Source organism: Thermobia domestica, chromosome 3, assembly GCF_964235325.1.
Source record: "Thermobia domestica chromosome 3, izTheDome1.hap1.1, whole genome shotgun sequence".
Taxonomy (NCBI): Eukaryota; Metazoa; Arthropoda; class Insecta; order Zygentoma; family Lepismatidae; genus Thermobia; species Thermobia domestica.
Genome location: NC_137456.1, coordinates 74,366,857 through 74,388,628, shown reverse-complemented (window position 1 = coordinate 74,388,628; position 21,772 = coordinate 74,366,857). Strand labels below are relative to the sequence as shown.

Here is a 21,772-nt window from a genome sequence, read left to right as displayed (position 1 = left end):
TGCTATACGAAGTTCTCTACGAACTGCGAGGGAACATGTCAGATAGCTCAAATATTGCCTCCGGACTTTCACTTCCATAATTACAAATTATTTGGAGTGTAAATGTTAAGCGCTACCGACAAAGTGTGCATAAGAAACCTCTGTATAAGCTTATTAACAGTTCAGAAGAAAAAAAGTCGCCAGACTAAGCACTTTTCTACATGGTTACGTCAATACACAAAAACTGAAGGTATTTGGCAGAAGAAAATCTTCGCCAGCTTCATAAAAAGCCTCTGCACAGTCCAAATGTGTGGTGTTAATGTTAGGTGTTACTGATCTTTACTGTTTAAGAACGGTCAGGATAACCCTCCAGACGGTGAATTCAGAACGCTACTCTAACATGTTATCCAAGTTTGTTAAAAATTAGTTAGACCGAGGTAGTTATGTACGATTTTCAGACAATCTGGTATCTTTAAAATGGGGCTACAGCCCACACTCCAATTCGTGATCCTACTTCTAATATGTTCTCGAACAAGGTACTTCGCTTCGTGGAGAATTTAATGGCCCTTAAAATTTCCTCCCTTTGAACACGTGATTTTCTCGTCTAGAATTACATGTAAAGAAACTTTTTCAAAATTCGTCCAGCTGAGAATTACATGTTGAAGCCATCCGGGGCAGAGCATCTGGGACTACTCACGAAGCTCTACGCAGAGTTCTGCACAACTTTCGAGACAATCTTTAGTAATGTATTTCAGTAACTGCGAACACTAAGTAGTGGAATTAAAAAAAAATAACACTTGTATTTGATGACACTTCTGGATAAGACATGAATGTAAAACCCTGCATCGCTACTTTTCTAACATGCTTCGTGCAATAGCAGAACAAATTCTGCTTCTTGCAACAAGTGGCTGTTCATTTATGGCGAAAAAAAAAAAAATAGATTCCCCTGCAGCACCCTATAGTTTCATAATTTTCACCCTGATCTTTCAATTATAATCCTTATTCTTAATGAACCCGTCACCTTTTATAAGAAGGTCATGAAAAGCTTTTAACAAGGTTGATCTAAAAATATTTCTTACCTCCCTATGAAGTGAGTACCACATTTGATTTACACTCATTGACAGATTTGATGTCCTGGATTTTATATTCCTTTAAATATTCAAGCAAGTTAATTTGTTAGAAGTGATTCATACATACAATTACACTATCCTAATCCTGAAAACACCTTCGGGTAAGGTCATACTCAGACAGAGAAATTTAGAAAAGTTTTAGGACTTGAAAATTAGTTAAAATGTTATTTTAGTTAGTGTAAACTTTAGAATTTCATGTAAGTTCTTGCCCCCCCCCCCCTCACGTACCTGCTTCGGTACGTCCTTGCCTTCGGATATATAGGAAACAATAGCACAAAAGTAAGGTATTATTGCCGTGAGTACCGCAAGATGGTAATGTGTAGATCAATACTTTTTTTTTTTTTAAATAGCTATTCACGTAAATAAAAATATTTACCTTAAGTGTTTCTGGAGACAAGCACATCATTGCAGAATGAGTTAAGCCAACTAGTGGATTCATTCCTTTCTGACGAGGCAGTTTTTTGAATTCATCGGCTCCCAAACCTAAGAGAATAATAATGCAATTATAATTAAATATTTCGAAAGGAGAGAAATCTGACGAGTTCTTACTGATGAAGATTACATCATTAGATATTAGTTACTTGACATTACGTAAGATTCCTCATTGACTGCATGAACAAAACATACAATCAAAAAATTACGATCTTAAAACATTACTTTTATTCTTGTGATTACTGAATACAAGGTTATAAAATTTGTTTTGAACACATCCTACTTAGGATGATATTTGTATTTAATGTTCGTACTATCAATCTGAACTCAATGCAAGAAGAATTTAACCTAGAGGTGAATAAGCTTTAAGTCAATCATTTAATGTTCCCATATTTTCTTGGATTAAAATATTAGGTCCTACACAAAAATAATTTGTTTCTGTCGAGGCTTCATGTATATTACAAAATTCCATCAAATTATAAAATGGAAGTATTTAATATAAAATAAATTCAATAATGTTCAAAGCAATTAATGGAAGTTTCTGTACATTATAATGCAATCCTAGTAACTATTGATTTTAGAAACTGCACACCACAACGTTCAAATGAATAGTAGAATACACAGCAGTTATCCTTTGTTAACCCTGGATTACAAGCCTTATTTTTTGCCTACGTGGTTACAAACCATTCGTAAAATTTACGCGACTCAATTTTAGTCTTTTTATTATTTCTGTATATATTATTTTTTGAATCTAAAAATGGGCTTGTTTATAGAATTATATGGACAATAATATTGGATGCCTTTGGAATACTTTATTGAACAAGTACATGTAAAATGTTATGTATATGCTGTATACTTTAATGCTAGCTGTATACTTTAATTGCAAATATGACGTCATAGAGTTACATTTATGTGGGAAAATTGTCTTATAGATATTACAATATATAACTAAAATGAAAGGACTAAGGCAACTAAAAATCGTAGCACTTTGCATATCAACTTCGAAAAAAGTAATTAGGTGCAAACTTGAAAGTTGTCATTCCAAAATTTTTCATTTTTCCTCGTCACTCACCATTCAACACAGCTCTAGTTTCAGCACAAATCTCCTTCCTCCAGTGCTTACACAAATGTGTTGTCATTCTCCTTTCCCTTGATGGTCAGTAAGTTTTTTCTTATTTCTTGTGGCGGGTTTGCCATAGGGTTAGTGATGTGGATGCGCTTCATTAGCAGTATCACTAGAGCCTTCATCAGAAGATATCCAACAACATTCTTATTTGATTATTTTCACGTTCTTCCTCACTGTCACCCATAGTTTCACCATCAATGACAGTTACAATAATATGACAACTCTCTGCACTGTTTATAGTCCAAAACACTCATTTAATGTTAAAAACAAGAAAGTAGATTTGTCAAAATTTGTGAAGAAAAAAAAAAACTAACGTGGTTACAAACTTTTCGTAAAAATTACGACTAGACCTTCAAAATATGCATGATAAAACTGACACGGCTGTAAAACCAAAACTAGCCTCTGCTGTACGAGCTAGGAAGGTGTTGGGAAGGAGGCCGGCCGCGCATTCGCGGTTCAGCGAATTCAACAATTTTGGATATGTTGCTTCGTAAAATTTACGAATGGTTTGTAATCCAGGGCTAAGGATAAAAGCGAAATACATTATTCAGTACTAGTTCACTTTCATTTGGTTTCAAAAAGTCGTGTGTAAGAACTAGATAAATATTCCGTACCACCGAACAATAAAGTAAGTTAGAGACTACACAGATCGTAAAGACCTGTCCGAAGTTTTTAGATTAATATCAAGACGCCAACAGCAGGTAACAGTGGACGATTGATTTTTTTTTTTTTTTTTTTTTTTTTCAATTCTCATAATTTTATATGTATCGTTCCAGATACAGCACATTAGCCATTTTACTCCGAAACATGCGTTAAAAAAATAGTAATGCAAACAAAAATAAAATCACAGAATATCAAAGAGAGGGAAATATTTACAACAGTTTTGCATAATGCGGATTGGAAGCTTCTTTCTGAGGTAAATATATCTAAGGTAAAGAGAAGTCTGCTGAAATCAGTAGGAAGCCTGTACATGATACTTTTAGACTAATGCTAAGAAAATTAAAAGTAAATTGCCAGCTGGCGTAGACGGCATACCGCCAAGTATTGTAAAGAAAAGCATTAAATATATTGCTGACCCCCTGTGTTTCCTCATAAATATGTCGTTCTCAAGTGGAGAATTCCCTAGTATATTAAAAATTGCAAAAGTAAAACCAATATATAAAAAAATGCGACAAATCAGCGCTTGAAAATTATAGGCCTATTTCACTTCTCTCAATTTTCTCAAAAATCTTAGAAACCACAATGAGTGTCCGGCTAGCATCCTTTTTACTTAAACATGATCTAATAACACGAGCAACATTGCTTCCTACAAGGGAAAACAACGGAAACAGCAATATATAACTTCGTGGAAAGTGTACATAAAAGTTTAGATAGTAAGGGGAAATGTATAGGTGTTTTCCTGGATCTTTTGAAAGCATTTGACTTAGTGTCACATAGAAATCTCTCTAAGCTACAAGATTACGGAATAAGAGGCATTGCATCCAAATGGTTTCAATCTTATCTGAAAAATCGGCAGCAAGTAGTGGAAATTACATACAATAACGGATACAAACCAAGCTACATACTACATATCGGAGAAACTAGAAATAACATGTGGAGTGCCACAAGGATCCGTATTAGGACCGCTATTATTTTTGATATATATTAACGACCTACCAAGTAATATTGCTCCAGCAGAAGCATCCCTTTATGCAGATGACGCTAATATTATAGTAAAAAGTAAAACAAATTAGGTTGTTGAAGGTAGTGCAAACTAAATCCTTTGTAAACTATCTCACTGGGTTAAAGAAAATAAGCTTAAATTAAATACTGAAAATTGGTTGCTTGTGTCTTCATCACATGTGCAACAAACATGTACAGCCTAGGAACATTGTAATTCAAAATAACGAAATAAAATATGTAAACTCAACTAAGTTCTTAGAAATTTGGATAGATAAAAATCTCTCCTGGGATGTGCAAATAACCAAGCTTAGTAAAAAATTAAACCAAATTTATTTCGCAATTAAAAGTACTTTAAGAGAGTACTTTAAAAACAATTTACTTTGGATTATTCCAATCGAACTTAAGATATGGTATTATATTTTGGGGAAATACAAGGCCAAAGTAATTTTTACTATACAGAAACGAATAAGAATGATGCCAACTGCTAAACCAAAAGATCACTGCAAACCAATATTTAAAAAAAAACTTCATATACTTCCAGTACTTTGTATATTTTAAATCTATTGATATTTGTAAAGAGACACCTACAAGATGTACTTACGCGAGTAGAACAGCAACATGATCATGATACAAGAAACTAAACTTTTCTATTATAGAACAGTACAGTATTATATGAAAAAGGGTGTGAATACGTGGGTATCATGCTTTACAATAAACTTCCGAAAGAAATAAAAACTCAGGACTGTTGCTAAATTAAAAAAAAAAAGAACTCCAGAAATATTTATTACAACATTGCTTTTACTCGGTAGAGGAATACATGAACTGCTAAGTGAATAGAAATGTTACATGATGTACAGTAAATCAATGTCATTACTCGGTTTTAGCATTAGATATTTGTTGGAGGATTTCTAAATACACTGCAAGTAATAATTGCTTAATTGCTAAGTTTATTTTTAACAATGATGTCCTGTAAAATGTACAGTGTAATAAGATGTGAGAAGTAAGGCTTAATTATTAACCTAGTGTGTGTAATTTTCACTATTACTGTTTCTTTTACTTTTGTATTCGTATATAAATGACGTGTCCACTTCATATGCATTGTAATACAGTGCTAAATGTATGAAAAAAGGACGAAATAAATACAATATAATACAATACAATACAATAAATTCCAGATTTTAGAACGTAGAATAGGTTAGTTTCCGTGTCGTGCGAATGAGTACTTTAACTACGAGAAGTAGAGAACGATACATTAATTTTCCAATTGCTATTTTATGTAGAAACAAAAACTACTATTAGTAGTAAGCGATGCTATATTGAAACTCAGACTGAGGAACAATTATTAAAAAGTTAAGAACAGTATTTTGCTTCGAAAGATGTGCGAGACGGGCTATAGACCAAATATAGGCGAAGAGCATTTCTCTACAGAAGAAATCAAATCTTTTGTGGTCAATAGCAAATATCAAAATCTGAATTTCTGTAAATCTATGGAATATTCGCATATATTTTTTAAACACCAATGTGTTCATTAAAAGTAAGCTTGTCATCCGCCGAGATAATTATGCGCCTGTACATTTTGAATGATTTCCAATAGTTTAGTCTTACATAATACGATTTTTTTTTTTTTTTTTTGTGAGAAATTGTAAGAGAAGTGTATTTATTAACTTCGAATGCTAAATTTCATACAAAGCAGCAAATAGCGAGAGATCATTTTGAATATTAATGGAATCATCTTTTATAGAGATTTCTCTGAAGAATTAGTATCGTCAAACAGGAAAATGTTGACAGATTTTTGAAGATTTATGAATACGATGACAAGCACAGGACTAAGGACACACCTCTGTGGAACACCAATTTTTACTGAGAGAAAGGTAAGAGTGTAACCAGAAATAACAACGTTGTTTATCGGAAAGATAGCTTGCAGTATAGTAATGTGTATGTGCCACGTACCTAGGTATATTATACTTGTTCGGTTTATGACTTTCAACGAGATATATGGAGTTTTCGAAACAACGATACACTTCTCAGAGAAATTGAAAATTTTGAAACTGACTATTTAAAATAATCAAAATTTGAACATTATATTGATCATATTGGAGTCTACATGGATGCTTATAATGTGATTGCTAACATTAGGATGTCGCAATTATGTGCAGATTTCGACCACCTGCAATAATTTTACTCATAAGCAACAAAAAGGCAATAAGTAATTTGAATACGTGGAAATGCAAAACTCACCACGAAGAAATAGTTTACAGATCTTTCTCAATTTCATACCTGATCGTCTGGATCAATCCATCTCTGAGGTGAATAAGAAATCTTTTGGTTTCTATGATAAAGGGACTGGCCGGAAACACAATCAAAACGAATTCAAGTGATTGATCATAATATTGATAGTCTACGTACCTGCAATTACTGGCCCTAATTCTGCAAAATCATCCGCTGTCCACATAGCTGGATCTCCAAATGCGTCAGGCTGTGTGGCGAATTGTGCAAGCTCTATCAAGCATTCTTGGGGGCATCCTTCAATCTCATTCAAAACAGAAGCAGCTTCTAAGAACGTAGAGCCCGAATGAAGAATACGTTTTCGTTCTGATTTAGGAATATTGCAAATCAGTTTCCCTAATGTGATAATTACTTCTGTGCTGGATTCAAGGTTGGAATTGTCTTCAATAAATTTTTTTGCAATAATATTTTGCTACAAGTATATGAATAAAGAAATTTTATTGTTAACATTTTATTACTTATAATAACTACATTAAGAAAATTGAGTGATTAAATTAGTGCAATGATAACCTATTACACTGAGTTATATCATTAATAGTTACATAAGGTAGCAAGAATTAAAGGTTTGAGCCTTGAGCAACTGAATTTCCGGAATAAAATATATGCTACAGATTCTGTGTGTTTACGTAAGAACAGACAGAAAAGACTACTAAAATTCATGAATATAAGTTTGTTTAGTAGAAAATGTCAATTTAATCAAAAGCTTTTTGAAAACATTACGCCAATTTCCTCATTTCTATCAATTATAATGACACCAAAAATGATTAGAAGTTTACTACTCGATTGAGACATTCTGTCACTAATGACTAGTTTCGAATGGATATTAGATACTTAATTTTCTTCTTTCTAGGAGGAAGAAAAAAGGAAAAAAAGAAAAAGGAAAAGGAAGGAAATAAAAGAAAGGGAAAGAAAACTAGAAAAAACCTACTACTGTTCTACCATCAAGCATGTACAGTGATTCAATTAATACCATAAAGTGAACAATCATGTTAAAGAAAAAAAAGCAAGTTCTTAGCATTATATTTTTAAAAAGTCTTATATTAGCGTAATTAAAATTTAATTCTGTATTAGAATAAGTTAATAGAACATGTATTCGGATAATTTTACCATCTCACCGTCTTCACATGTCTAGAGGGGCTGCAGCGAACATGGGCTGCTATTCTTCAAATCTGAATGTAGAAATTTTTCTTTTCTGAAATGAATGCAATTCTTTTTCACACACATTTAAGAAGAATGCATGCATTTAAGAAAGATTTTTATAATCAACAGAAACTAATACACACATTCTAAATATATTCATTTTTCAACAAAACTTTGTAGCGAGTTGATCAGTTTTCTTAAAAGACCATCTAATTCTCTGTAGATTATTAGAAACTACAATTGATCAATTTATTTCGGAACTGACAAAACAGAATATTTATCTCCACTTTTGGTGGTGCCTACATTTTTGCGAGCTACTCAGGTCAGCACAATATCCTATTAATAATATGCATGGAAATGCATAGTCTTTATGAGCATTCAAGGATTTTTTGTTTTCTCCCTCAACAGGCAGTAAAAGTTCGCTTAGATTAAAAATGACAGGAATTAAATGGAGAAACTACCGAGAAGTTAATACTTTGGTAATTTCCCCCCTTTCTATCTTATCTACCATTATTTGCGAGTACTTTATACATCTTACCTTCTCGTCACTCAGCTCCCGAGACAGCACTGCTAGGGTGTCTAACGCAAATGGCAAAGTAAGATTTAAGTTTTCCAAGAAAGACGATGGCAATGCTGAAGTTAAGTGTTGCAGTTCCAATATTGAGGTACTTATATTGTTCTGGAAACAAACACATGGAAAGTATTTTATTTATATTGTATAATATATTCTGTAAAATATGAATTGTACACTGTTCAAAAAATCTTTCGTAGTTTTACCAGCAGACTTAAGACAAAATAAGTTCTATGTGTACAATTATTCGTGTCTAGTTCCTTAGTTGCTATTCACACGATATTTTATATATATAAATTTATTTATTTATTTATTTATTTATTTATTTTTAAAATATAAAATTTTATTCATATCTTCACTTGATTTATAAATGTTATTACAGACTGTAATATACATGGACAACATTAAGAAATAAACATAACAATCTTTCCATTGTTACTTCAACGCAACGTTTCAACAATAAGGTAATAGAATAACCACCGCAACAACAACAAAGGAATCTACATGAATTGAAAAACATATATATGCAGTATGTAGTTCTATGTTCATTGGAATGTTTTTCAATTCGTGTAGATTCCTTTGTTGTTGTTGCGGTGGTTATTCTATTACCTTATTGTTGAAACGTTGCGTTGAAGTAACAATGGAAAGATTGTTATATTTATTTCTTAATGTTGTCCATGTATATTGCAGTCTGTAATAACATTTATAAATCAAGTGAAGATATGAATAAAATTTTATATTTTAAAAATAAATAAATAAATAAAAATAAATAAGTAAATAAAAATATATTTATTTATTTTAGTGAGGATTTATTATAAAAACTATACGAGCTTTGATTTAAAGCTGGATGTGAACACACGAAAATGAAAACTCGAAGATTCGCTCCAATATTTTTCAACATTCCCTTTTCACAACTGACTTATTGCTATCTGAGCTTATCAAGGTCATTATTTTCAACTTCATAAATATCACAAATAATTTTATGTAATATTCCAGTTACAAAAATAAAATTACGAATTCTGTAAGGTTCTTAACCAAATCGCATTTTAGAATATTGCCCGAATTTCATTTTATCTTTTTATGTAAGATATTTAACTCATTAACATTGTTTATTTCTCTTGCTGTAGGATATACTTCAGTTTGATATTCTTCAATCTACATTATATAATACAAGCATAAACATGTATGACAGCAATAAATCAAAAGGCGTATACTATCTAATTCCGGATTAAGGCTAAACTGAAAATATCTAATACAATGGAATTTGGTCCAACACTAGAACAAAAAATATTTAATACATTTTATTACAACTGATAATGTACTAAAGCTTAGTTTTGTGCAATATCTGAAAACCATTTTACTTCTTACCAGATGAATTAAAGACCAGACTCTTTCCTGCAAATCTTTCCTCAAATCTAACATCCCCAGAGTTTCCAGACAGTCAACAATATCATCTCTAGACAAAGCTTCTAAATCAGATTCTTCCAGTGCATCGGCTGCAATAGATCTAGCAGCTTTAATACCGTCACATGTGATCTGGAATTAGGCAGAGAATAGAACATGCAATGAACAAAATATATTTTGAAAGTACATAGTATTTGAGATCAGTTCCGGTTCTATACGAAAACATTTGTGTGTGTGGATCTTTGATAAAATGATTACGAAATTATCCGAGTATCATTATAATAGTTACCTCCCATAAACTAACGTAGATGTGTTCAACGTAACTTTAGCTGCTTTCACATATACCTTCGCTCCTAGTGTATCAAATATGATTCTTTTGTTATATGGAAAGAAATTAATTTACGTGAAAATTACAAATTAAAAATATGCGCCAAGTTACTTCCTGCAAGACTCAAACCTTCAAGTATTAGTACATAGTTCGTGAATTCGAACTAATATTGACAATACTGACTTCAATGAAATGACTTTGCTCTCTTCTACAAAGTTAATTTTAAGTTTTCTGCATTCAGATTCGTACCTCAAATTGTCCAAGTGGTTCTTTTCACACTGAGTTCAATTCTTTTTCCATCAAAATTATATAAATTTTCTGGACAAAGTGTTTCTCCTATGATTGCAAGGGCATTATGAACTACTTCACTCACTATAGTTTACGAAACAAGATTCATCCCCACAAAAATTGGTCTTGCATTTATCTTGTGCAAAGAAAAATTCTGTCCTGTCAAGAGTTTTGTTACCCATCTTCCTATGATCCATTCTTTACAGTATTCCTCACATCTTTTGCTTACCGAAATTTCTTTCTGTACATGCTTCATAATTAGAACTAAACCCTGCCGATTTCCTATTCAGTGACATATCCCGCCCCGTTTAGAAGTTTCAATCTAATTATTCGTGTGATATCCTGTACCCCTTCTAAAGTTCTATCTTGTCTAGCCTTCCCCCCCCCCCCCCCCACTCATCTTTTTGTTGTACTTGCTACATTAAGAAATTTCTTCAAAGCTGAAGTTCCAACTCTTCGAATTAGCTGTTAATTTTCAAAGCTAAATATTACGTAAAATGAAGTATTTCGTAAGGTTTTTTTTTTTTTTTTTTTTTTTTTTTTTTTTTTTTTTTTAACTTTGTAAACTAAAATATCCGGGGGACGTACGTAGAGGAAGGCCAGATCAGATCTGATCTAGAAGAACTAGTGTCCGACTTTCATTATATTTTAGTTTCTGAAATTTTATTCATATTAATATTAATAATAATCAATATAAATAAAAATGAAAGTGAGTATGTGGGAACTTAAACCACACGACCGATCTCTAAAATTTTCAACATAGATATTTTTAATCATTTCACTGACTGTGCAACTTAGTAGAGGGGAGGGGGAAAATATATATAAAAATGATATATATTAGTGTCTAATCCATAGTTTTCGGGATCGCTGAGATGAACAGTGACACTTTCGATGTAGTTTAAATCCAAATTCAGTCCCGTAACTTGGGGGACGGGGAGATACAGAAAAATGATCAAAAATGACCGAAATCAGAGATCGCTTTAATAATAAAAAGTGACTAACGGAATATATTACTTATTTTTCTTATTTTAACCCAGCGAAGCGGGTAACTGACGCTAGTAATAAATTAGGGCTTTCAATTAAGAAAAAAAAAAAATACATTCACTCAAATTTTACACAGTTGCATGAGAGAATGCGTCTAGGTTTAGTAATTTATTTTTCTAAACTAATAGTTCAATATTTTCTTTATTTCTTTTGAAAAAAGTAAGTCATTACATGAAAGTAACTTACAAAAAAACAATGGGCGTAATACTGTAATATAGAACTTATACTGTAATTAAAAATAAAAGTTTCACTAATTTTATGTTCATGGTTTTTGTATTATTTTCTAATGATACTAAGAAAAATAAAAGCAAGTTAGAGCAAGACTCTTTCAGCTAAACTGAAAACGTTTAGATTTTCCATTTAAAAGAAAATTTGTTTAGTTTAATTACAGTGATAGCTGCTTACGCATACACAAATTCAGACCTCTACGTCAGTTGTTTCCTTTTCCCAAACGTGTCTTCAATGTCCAAAAATGTTGCTACTCTAGGCCCTGATTTCACCCCCCTTTAAGTGGTCTTAGGCAAAAATGTTAAGAGATCAAAGTTCTAACTCTGCACGAGTTCGAGACAAAGCAATTTTCAATTTGGTAGGACATACATGCTGAAATATTCAAAACATAAACGCCTAAAATCGAAAAATCGCAAAATTGTGGTAGCCGCTGCGTCGCCATTGGATATTGTAAAAAATAGTGGTTTTGAAGTACCCTGATATAGGATAAACATTCAAGAAAAAGTTCGATTCTTTTTTTCCTTTTTTTTTTTTTGAAAAGGTCGAGCGGCGATTTTTCTTTTTTCTTGATCACTTAGCATGGTTTGACCCATAGTTACATTGATTCATTGGAAAGAAGTTAAGAGTTGCTAGTTACTTTCTATTAATCTTATTTCCAGTTTCTCTTGAAAGTGCGAACAAATTTAGTCGTTCCAAATAGATAAACTGGAAAGCTTTTAATGCGAGTTTTTTTTGTTTAAAAAAAAAATGTAAACTGCCTTTACAAAATTAATTGATATTTTATTTATTTCAAATTGATATCTTCAAATAAAACAATTTAATGTGAAGTATCGAGGTGAGTAAAATACGAGTAACAGAGGTGAGTTCATTCGTCAATATTTACCAACATGTCTGCAGGATCCAACATTTTTCTTGTTCTTCCAGTATCACTGAAGTTTGCTTCCTTCATAGCATCTGAATCCCTATATTCAGTTTCTACTGATTCTGTAATAGAAAAATGTGAATTAAGTTTCAAATTCCATTGTAAAATAGTGTCTGCATATACTAGAATTGTTTTGACAAATCTTAAATCTAGTGCAATTTAGTTTCGTAGTACTTTGGATATTAGACCCACTACAGAGCCCAAATTTTACTCATTATCGGTTACTTTCCGAAAGCCTGGAATCCACTTCTTGATAAACAAGGGTTACTTTTTTTTCTTTCGACTTCCGTTAATAGGCTATCAGAACAGAGCCACGTGAGATGACAAACCATCGGTACGAAATTATTCACTTGATGTCTAATATTCTCTAATCCACATCGATCGACTGCCATTGAATCGCTGTGATGTAAAGAGCGTGGCAATGGAAGAGTGACAAGAGTACTTACTATGTGATTTAGATTTCTTCAGGCAGAAGGGTATAATACAGTCTGAATTTAGCGCTGAATTAATAAGGACTTCAGCGAGAAGTTCGTAAGTGATTGTTGTATGCACGAATGCCGTACAGTTTAAAGAAAGACTTACCGATGTACTCAAGAGCGGCCAAAAGGTAGAAATTATGGCGACATACGACCTTGAACGCGTAAATCAAATCATGTGATTCGTGAAAAGCTTAGATAAATGCTTTCTGATTTGTTTAATCTTGGAATTTTAGGACACTTCGATGCCGCCTGATTAAATTGAATTATATCACGTTCTTCACACTTGACGAGCGCTTCAATCGTATTCAATATGCTTTCACACTTGCTATTTCACACTGATTCAATGGCAGAGTGTATAGGTGCAAGGGGATGGGTAACGTTATTAACAGCTTTGTCTTACTTCAATTTAGACATCTCACGTTTCCTGGTGGCTGAGCCGAGGTTGATTAAAATTGCCTTGATAAAATTCTCTTCCTTACTGTACAAAGACGTGAAAAAGCTATTAATATTTTAGATTAGGTCTCAAAGCTTATATATAGCCCTCTGCTGATTTAGTGGCTAGCATGTATGCATTTGATGTATGAGGCCCCGAGTTTCATTCCCGATGGGAAAGCATGGAATGCATTACAATGGTTAAGATCATAGTTTGAACTGTACTTTTCATCCTGTATGGGTTTGCTGTTAGACGTAATGAATTACGTGCCAAGGTACCAGATTTACAAGTACATTCAAAATTGAAGGTAAAAGAAATAAATGAAAATTAATTCCATTACTTTTCCTCTTAATATTTTTCATACTAACTTTTGCTTTCATTTGTGTGCGTGTTGAATTAACTCGAAAATAGTCTGATAAATCTATAACTGCTTTATCAATTTTTCATTATTAGTTTCAATATATGGGGTAAAAATTAATCATTTAAAATTAAAATTAGAGAAAAACAGAATTATTACGAAATTTACACCACGCTTCCCCGTGTAAGATTTTAAATACGTGTCAAATTATTTTATGAACGATATGGAACTAAACTTTTGGTGAATTACGTGAAATATTTGTAACCGTTGCGGAGAAAGCCAAGTGTAAATTTCGTAGTAAGTATTTTTCTGTGAATAATATCTGATCAAAATCAATCATTCTCTATGTAAGATATAATATTATAATATATTATATTATAATATATTATAATATATTATATAATATATATATATATATATATAAATAAATAAATATAAAAGAGAGAGAGCGCTAGCTCTGCTAAAGTATTTTATTCCTCAGTCACTTCTACTAAGAATTTAATAGTACTTGCCTCTAGACTCAAACTCTCCTGAGAATCTATGCTTGCGCTCCTCTCGTTTCTTGCTTGTTGAAATTAATTCAGTTTGATTAGGCTTTTGTGTTGTTTCATTGACAAACACGAAGTTCGTAACGGGATGTTTGTTTACATTTGTAGCAATAACAGATTCAGTAGTCTTTGTACTTTGGTTCTCTAATGATACGGTTCCTGTTTTCTGAGTTTTTGTATCTAAGTTAGAAATGTTTGTTCGACTTGCTTCTGTGGGCTGATGTAATATATCCTTCGAAGTTGAGTTATTCCTAGACGTGATGCCAAACGAGCTGTTTTCCTCATGGGATGGTGTAGTACTCTTCTGCGTATCAAATACTGATTCATTAATTTGTGTAGATATTGGAGTTTCTGTTGAAGTTAATATTGGTATGTGTCCTGGAACTATTTTGAATGTATCTGAAGAATTTGACTGGTGTTTAGCAACAGAAAGCTTTAAGACGCTACCTGACTTATGCAGTGGGATATGAGAGGGAACTATCATTAGAACGCTATCTGTTGCAACAGGATCTGAAGTTGGTTGCGAAATGTTAACTGTAGATATAGATTGCATATTTGAGAAACCGGCAAGATGCAAATTTGTCTTATGCTTAGGAAGAATAATGAAGGCACTCGTGTGATTTTGACTTGAATTTGTGGAATGTTCGATTTCACTCTCATTCTGCTTATTGGGTATAGTGAGCTTCATATGGCCTGGAACGATAAGTAGCTGCTGACTAGTTAGTTCCTCAGAGACCATGGGATGTTCTTGTGATTCTTCGTGACTTAGGTTAGATATACTTCCAGGCCGAAATATAGAAGAAAAATGCCCTGACACTACTATGAATTCATTCGATGTATCAAATGAATCTGTAGTATTTTGATTGTGTTCTTTCTTTGTAGTAGATTTTTCTTCTCCCAACTTAAGCATATGTAATACATGACCTGGAACTATAAGAAAGGAATTTATGTCTGATTTGTTAATTTGTGTTTTATTTTGGTTTTCAACGAAGTGTTTTAAATTGTCTTTAGTCTTCAACAGAACTGGATGATGTCCCTCCACTATCATGAACTGGTTAACAGATGAATTATGAACATGTTCTGCAGGTTTTTCATTAGAAATTTCTCTTCCATTTGAATGAAGCGGTGAAGGTCCTGGAACTATGAAAAATACATTTTGTGATTCTGGATCTTTAGTTTGGTTGTGCTTTCCATCTGTTTTGAACAGATGTAGTAGCGGTCTTGGCACTATTAGAAGTTTACTTGTTCTGTTCGAACTGCTTGAAAGTTGTTCGTTTTTGTCTTTGTGGTCAAGCTTCAAATCTACTTTTGATTCGAGGTGTAAATGTCCTGGAACTACCATAAACATGTCACTGGATGTTGAATGTACGGTTTCGTTATGTGCAGTTTCATTTTTCAGGATTGATTCAGATTTATCCCCTGGTTGATAGAACTGAGGTAAATATCCTGGAACAAATAAAAATGAATTCGTTTCGTTGTGAGTTTTATTCGATATATCCTCTTTGTGGCCAGTTTGGGACATGAGGGGAACAACACCTGGCACAATCATGAATGAAGTGTTGGAGGCTGCAAGTGAGCCTAAGATTTTCCTCTCTGAGTCATCTTCGACTGAATTCTTTTTATGATCTACTAACTGAAACAACAGACCCTGCTGATCGGACACAATCATGAATGAAGGTCCAATCTTCTTTCCTTGACGCTTGTCATCCAGAGAACTTTCAGTGAAATTCTTCACAGCTTTCAACAACTGACGTGCATCTTTGATCATATTAACTTGCTCCTGTATTGCTTCAAGATAGATCCTTGTCAGGTGCTTGTAACTAGCCAAATATTCTTCTACTTGTGACTTGGGTAATATCTCACGGCAAATCTGTAAAGATAATTTGGATGCAATTAAAATTTAATAAATTAAAATTAAAATTACAGAATACAAGCTAAATGCCTAAACTGTTTCCTGTATTTGTACAGTCATCGGCAAAAAGTGAGTACAAGACCTTAGATAAATAACTTCAGAATGAAATCTATCATTTAAAATTGAATTATCTGACAATAAATCTAGAAAACTAAAAACTATATTCCAAGTTATTCATTTCGAGATTCTCAGCAAAAACACGCTAGAAAATTTTAAAAAGTTCCGATTTTTGCTGATTACTCATTTAATTAAAAAATAAAAAAATCACATTTTACATTGATTATTCACATTGAAAAATATTTTTCTGTATGTATTCTATCTTACATTATTACAGTTATGGCTGTCGATACTAAAGTGTATTTACTGTCCTCTAGCGCATAACAAAATACGGAAGACAACAGTCAAGTATAAAAAATTGTTAAAAACTGTCTCAAAGCTACGAGTTAAACTACGGAATTTTGCAGGTGATGTGAGAAATAACAGTAAACGATCAAATCAAGCCTAACATAAGAGTTAAAAAGCTGTTTACAATCTCGAATGCACAAAGCACACAATGTTGAACTATTTAACGAACTAAACTGTTTTTCCATATAATTAATTATAAATATTATAATTATTAAATTTTGACATATGTCAATAGTGTAATTGCAAAAATTATCAATGGTGTGTGTGTTATGTCATTTCAGATATTCAGAAAACAGAAGTAAAGCATTAGTTAAAATCAGACTTAACATCTTTTCATTAAAGTCACCTTATAGTAATATTGACGCCACGAAGTGTGATTACAATGACACTACAATAGCCGTTCATCTTTCATCAAAATTCAAGCAATTAAGTTTATTAAACTGAGACACACACAACTGGAACTTTCAAAAGATACAAGAAGAAATTCTATTATGTTTAAACGTTGAAATTCTGAATAAGATTTGTGTAGTTTCAAATACGCAGAGCAGTAACATGTATGTTAATAATACAATTCAACTTGAAACTATCATGTAATGTCAAGCGAAGCCTAGATTGATATTGTGAAGCGTAAATATGTTCTGCACAATGTCAATGAGATGCCAAAAAAGTTAAAATAATTACAATAATAGTAAAACTTTTAGCCCCTTGTTTACGATACACAATTTGATGTACAAGGGCCATCCCATTCCAATGCAAGTATTTGCTAGTTTCAAGTCAAGTACAGTACTGAAAAACAATAAGACCAACTAAAAATGGAAGGAAAGAGAAAATGGAAGGAAAGAGAAAATGGAAGGAAAGAGAAAATGGAAGGAAAGAGAAAATGGAAGGAAAGAGAAAATGGAAGGAAAGAGAAAATGGAAGGAAAGAGAAAATGGAAGGAAAGAGAAAATGGAAGGAAAGAGAAAATGGAAGGAAAGAGAAAATGGAAGGAAAGAGAAAATGGAAGGAAAGAGAAAATGGAAGGAAAGAGAAAATGGAAGGAAAGAGAAAATGGAAGGACTTTCGTTCGGTATTTCGTACATTCAGTAAGAAACTGACCGGTATTTAATTTTTGTTACATTATTTTCGTGTCATTAGTGACGAACACTAGTTCAAAAATATATGCGCACGTAAATTACAGTGTAGTTGTAATCTCCCATAGAAAGATAGGAGTCAAACTATTCAAGAACTAAAAAAAAAATCTAATTTAGTTAGGAATATTGGTCACTGACATTACAAATGTGTAAAACCTTTCAAGTAATATTAAAATATTCACTGATACACAAGATTCGGATTATTACCTAATACATGTAAGAATTCTGTGTCTCGCGCTAATGCAGAAAAAAAAAAAGTGTTTATAGCAGTTATTTAAAAAAAAAATGGAACGAAAAAGTTGTCCTTTCCTTCCTTCGTACTTCAGCTTCAATATCACTTTATAGAATGTTCTCAGGCAGAAATGTCTTTAAACATGCTTAAAGACCTAATTGTCTTAAAACCTTTACTTCTTTGCCTTCTGTTTTCGTTCGAAGCTTGTGCATGGTTTATGTGCTGGGCAAGACAGTGAAGAGGACAACTTTATACCCGAACGGTGTTGCCAAGAGTAGATTTACTGTTTTCACCAGATATGCTTCTTAAGCCAAAGAGAAAATATATATTGCTTCCCGTGTACATGACTACTAAAACCTGATAAGCAGACAGTTGCGGCTCAAGTGGGTCTGACCTTTTTCTTATATATTTTTCTAATATATACTTATTTCAAGTAAACATTTTATTACCTGAATGAAGGATTGACGAGATCTATGGCCTGGCCATTCCCAGATACGGTTTCTATACTGGGTTTCCTCAACCAAGGTCTCCGCAGCATTTCTCCACGTAGTTCTTGGAATTTTTCTTCGATCGGACTCTGGAACCGCTAACAGAAGATCTCCCAGTGTTGTCAGAGTACCAGAACTCCAAGTAGAAGGTTGCCTGCAATGCATGATTATTTAACCGGTTTAGTCTTAAGTTGAAATTTAGATTGTGAAGGTTAAGTGGTAAAGAGTGAGATGGTAAGATTCAGTTCCCTTAAAACACTAAAATGGGAAACATGAAAAATTAGCATTTAATTACGCTTTGCAAAAAAAGGAAAAACCTTAAAGTTACTATTTCTGTATTTTAGAATAGTGTAACCAAGAATAAATTTCGGGAATTTCAAGTAGACAAAATTTTGTTTTGGTGTGGATAATACTATTTATTCAAAATTTAGGATTGATAGTGTCTATATCACCAGATTATTCGAAATAGACTGTACAAGTAATCACAACATAAGCAATTCACCATTAAGTAAATCGCAAATCTGTGTTAGTAATCTTAATTATCTACTATTTCCATAAACCTTATATCAAATATCTGATGTGTCCGTACAACATTTCTCTTAATTTTATATTCTTGTTTAGTCTACAAACAGACTTAATTGCTTCTACCTGCGTTAGCATACGCCATATTCCGTAACAATTATTAGATTTAGTTTCAAATTATTAATTAGTAATTAGTATTTTTAGTTTGAATAGGCTGAAGAATAATCTAATCTAGGTGACAAAAGAGTCAAGCTTGAGAACGGAATTAGAAACTAAAATTTATTTTAAGATTTTCAGAAATTTTGGTGTGACAAAATTATTAAACTAATTTAAAAAATAGTGGCCATATTTATGACTTCAGTGAAACTTAGTTCTCACGAGCGTCTCTGGCGGGGGGACAGGGAGGATGCGTCCCTCCCAAATATTTTGAGTACGAGATAAATGGATCAATGCTGAAAGTATTTAGGTCTACAGTATATGGAAGAAGTAAAAACATAGGCAGAACAAAAAGTTATGTATGTTCTTAAACATTGGGTTAATGGGATTAGAATGTCCTCCTGACGTGCGTCACAAAGAAGGATTTCTTTTTAAAGTTACGCTTCTTGGTTAGTCAAAGTAGTCTCGGCTACAGGCACTTTTTTTTTTTTTCATTACTTAACCAGCAACAATTGGTTTCCACGACGAAGGGAGACTGGAAAAAGGAAGGAAAGGATTTATAGAAAGTTTATCTGCGAATTAAGAAGGGAAATCTACAATAGAAGGAAGGGGACAAGAGGATTTAAGAAGAGAAAAATTTGAATATTACATATTAGAGTAAGTATTTCATGTGGATACTGTAGAAGGGCAGCAAAGGGCAACTACTATGACAATAGAAACTTGAGATAGAAATGAGTTTAATGAGCGAATTGAGTTGAGTTGAGTTGAGTTTAACGTCCCGTTCAGCAGCGAGGCTATATGAGACGTGGACCTACTAATTAACGTGGAATCCGAACCACATGAAATGAGCGAATTGAGTTTGAGGTAGATGAAAAGAATACATTAAGACGGCGAATGACCGCAAGAATAAACTTTACATTTTCGACATTAAAACTGAAAACTAAATAATCGAGGATGGTTCATTGGACAAGTTCAAAAACATATAGCGAAATGAAGAACAAAAAGGTAGATAATATACCTTTTGAGTTTAAGAATACAGAAGAATGAAAGTCAAAAATTCGAAATTCGCAATCATCGTACGACTTCTTCCAGAGATTTAAGGTTTTGTCAGCTGAAAAATCGAAATACATGAGGACTTTAAAACTACACTGCCGTAAATGCGTTTAGGAACACTGAGCAGGAATTCACCGTTAGGAATGTTAAAGTGAAGGAATTTGCAAAGAACCATGTTAAACTTTTTGGGGGAGGGGCAGTAGTCTATCTACCAGTGATGGAAGAAAATTATGAATTGTGTTGCTAAAGGTAGAAAGAGGGGATGCCATTAGTAAAATAGATTCCAGTTTACTCAATTTTGACGCAATTTTAGTTGGGGGTCTACCAGCATTCTAGTCGTCTCCGTCCCCCCAATTTTAACATGCCAGAGACGCCCATGGTTGTTCTTACATTTGATTAAAAAAAAAAAAAAAGCTTTAAATTTTCAAAGTAAAGCAAGCTATTGGTTACCAAAACTTTTTCCTGCCGTTAAAGTTAACTCAAATACGCACTTTCTACCCGGGCCTATTTGGTTCTTCAAGTTTCTTGATATTATATTTAGACTGGATTTTATGTAATAAGAAAACGCACCATTCGTAACCTAACATACCAATTACAATGAGCAAACTCCATGGCTCTGGATAAGTAGAGTAACAAATAAAACAGTTCTGACCAGAGCAGAATGAAATTATTAAAAACTATACTTACAGTAGTAATGGGGTTACTTTGCCTCACTTTTTGGCCCCTGGGTCCCTGCCTCAGGACCCATGGTCCCTGGCCCAGGGTCAATGACCTAGGGGTACCTAGGACCACCCCCTAAAATTTGGCAGGGGTACATAGGACCACCCCCAGGACCCATGGTCCCTGGCCCGTGTCAATGACCTAGGGGTACTTAGGACCACCCCTCTAGATTTTGGCAGGGGTACATAGGACCCCCCCTTAAATTTTGGAAATTGCCAAATCTAAAAATTGGGTGTGGTAGCCTAGGACCACAGTATGTACCTCTATCAGTATTGGGTGTCTATGTCGTTCCCTTTTATGAGTAAAAAATTGCCAAAAATTCAAATTTCGGAGGTTTTTGACCTAATTTATCCCCTTGGATGAGGTGTTATTACCCTATATGGTTATATGGGCGTATACAGGGATTCATTCCCTTTTATAAGACATGGGTATATTAATGCACCCCTTGAAATTTTTGGGAGGGGTACTTTGGCCCACCCCTTCAATTTTGGAAATTGCCCAATTTAAACATTGGGTATTATAGTACAGGACCCTAATATGTATTATGATAAATTTGGGTGGTCCACCTCGTTCCCTTCTAGGGGTACAAAATTGCCAAAATATAAACGTAAGCAATACGTAGTACCACGTGTTTGGTTTTTGGTCGATTTTATCCCCTTTGATGAGGTTATTATCCTATATATATAGTTATATGGTCATGTATAGGGGTCCATTACCTTTCATAAGATATGGGTATATTTGTGCACTCCTTTAAAAATTTGGGAGGGGTACTTTTGGCCCACCCCTTAAATTT

At 33.1% G+C, this 21,772-nt stretch overlaps 1 protein-coding gene across 1 annotated transcript in view; it reads right to left on the bottom strand.

The window, feature by feature from the left end:
• Nucleotides 1-21,772, bottom strand: part of LOC145680514 (uncharacterized) — a 144,924-nt gene that overhangs the window by 3,308 nt on the left and 119,844 nt on the right. Inside the window, exons 16-22 of the mRNA XM_081751116.1 lie at nucleotides 18,490-18,682; nucleotides 14,323-16,228; nucleotides 12,502-12,602; nucleotides 9,695-9,862; nucleotides 8,294-8,434; nucleotides 6,736-7,027; nucleotides 1,486-1,592 (exon numbers count right to left, since the gene is read on the bottom strand). Coding sequence (XP_081607242.1) covers nucleotides 1,486-1,592; nucleotides 6,736-7,027; nucleotides 8,294-8,434; nucleotides 9,695-9,862; nucleotides 12,502-12,602; nucleotides 14,323-16,228; nucleotides 18,490-18,682 — 2,908 coding nt within the window. The remainder of the gene's footprint in view (nucleotides 1-1,485; nucleotides 1,593-6,735; nucleotides 7,028-8,293; nucleotides 8,435-9,694; nucleotides 9,863-12,501; nucleotides 12,603-14,322; nucleotides 16,229-18,489; nucleotides 18,683-21,772) is intronic.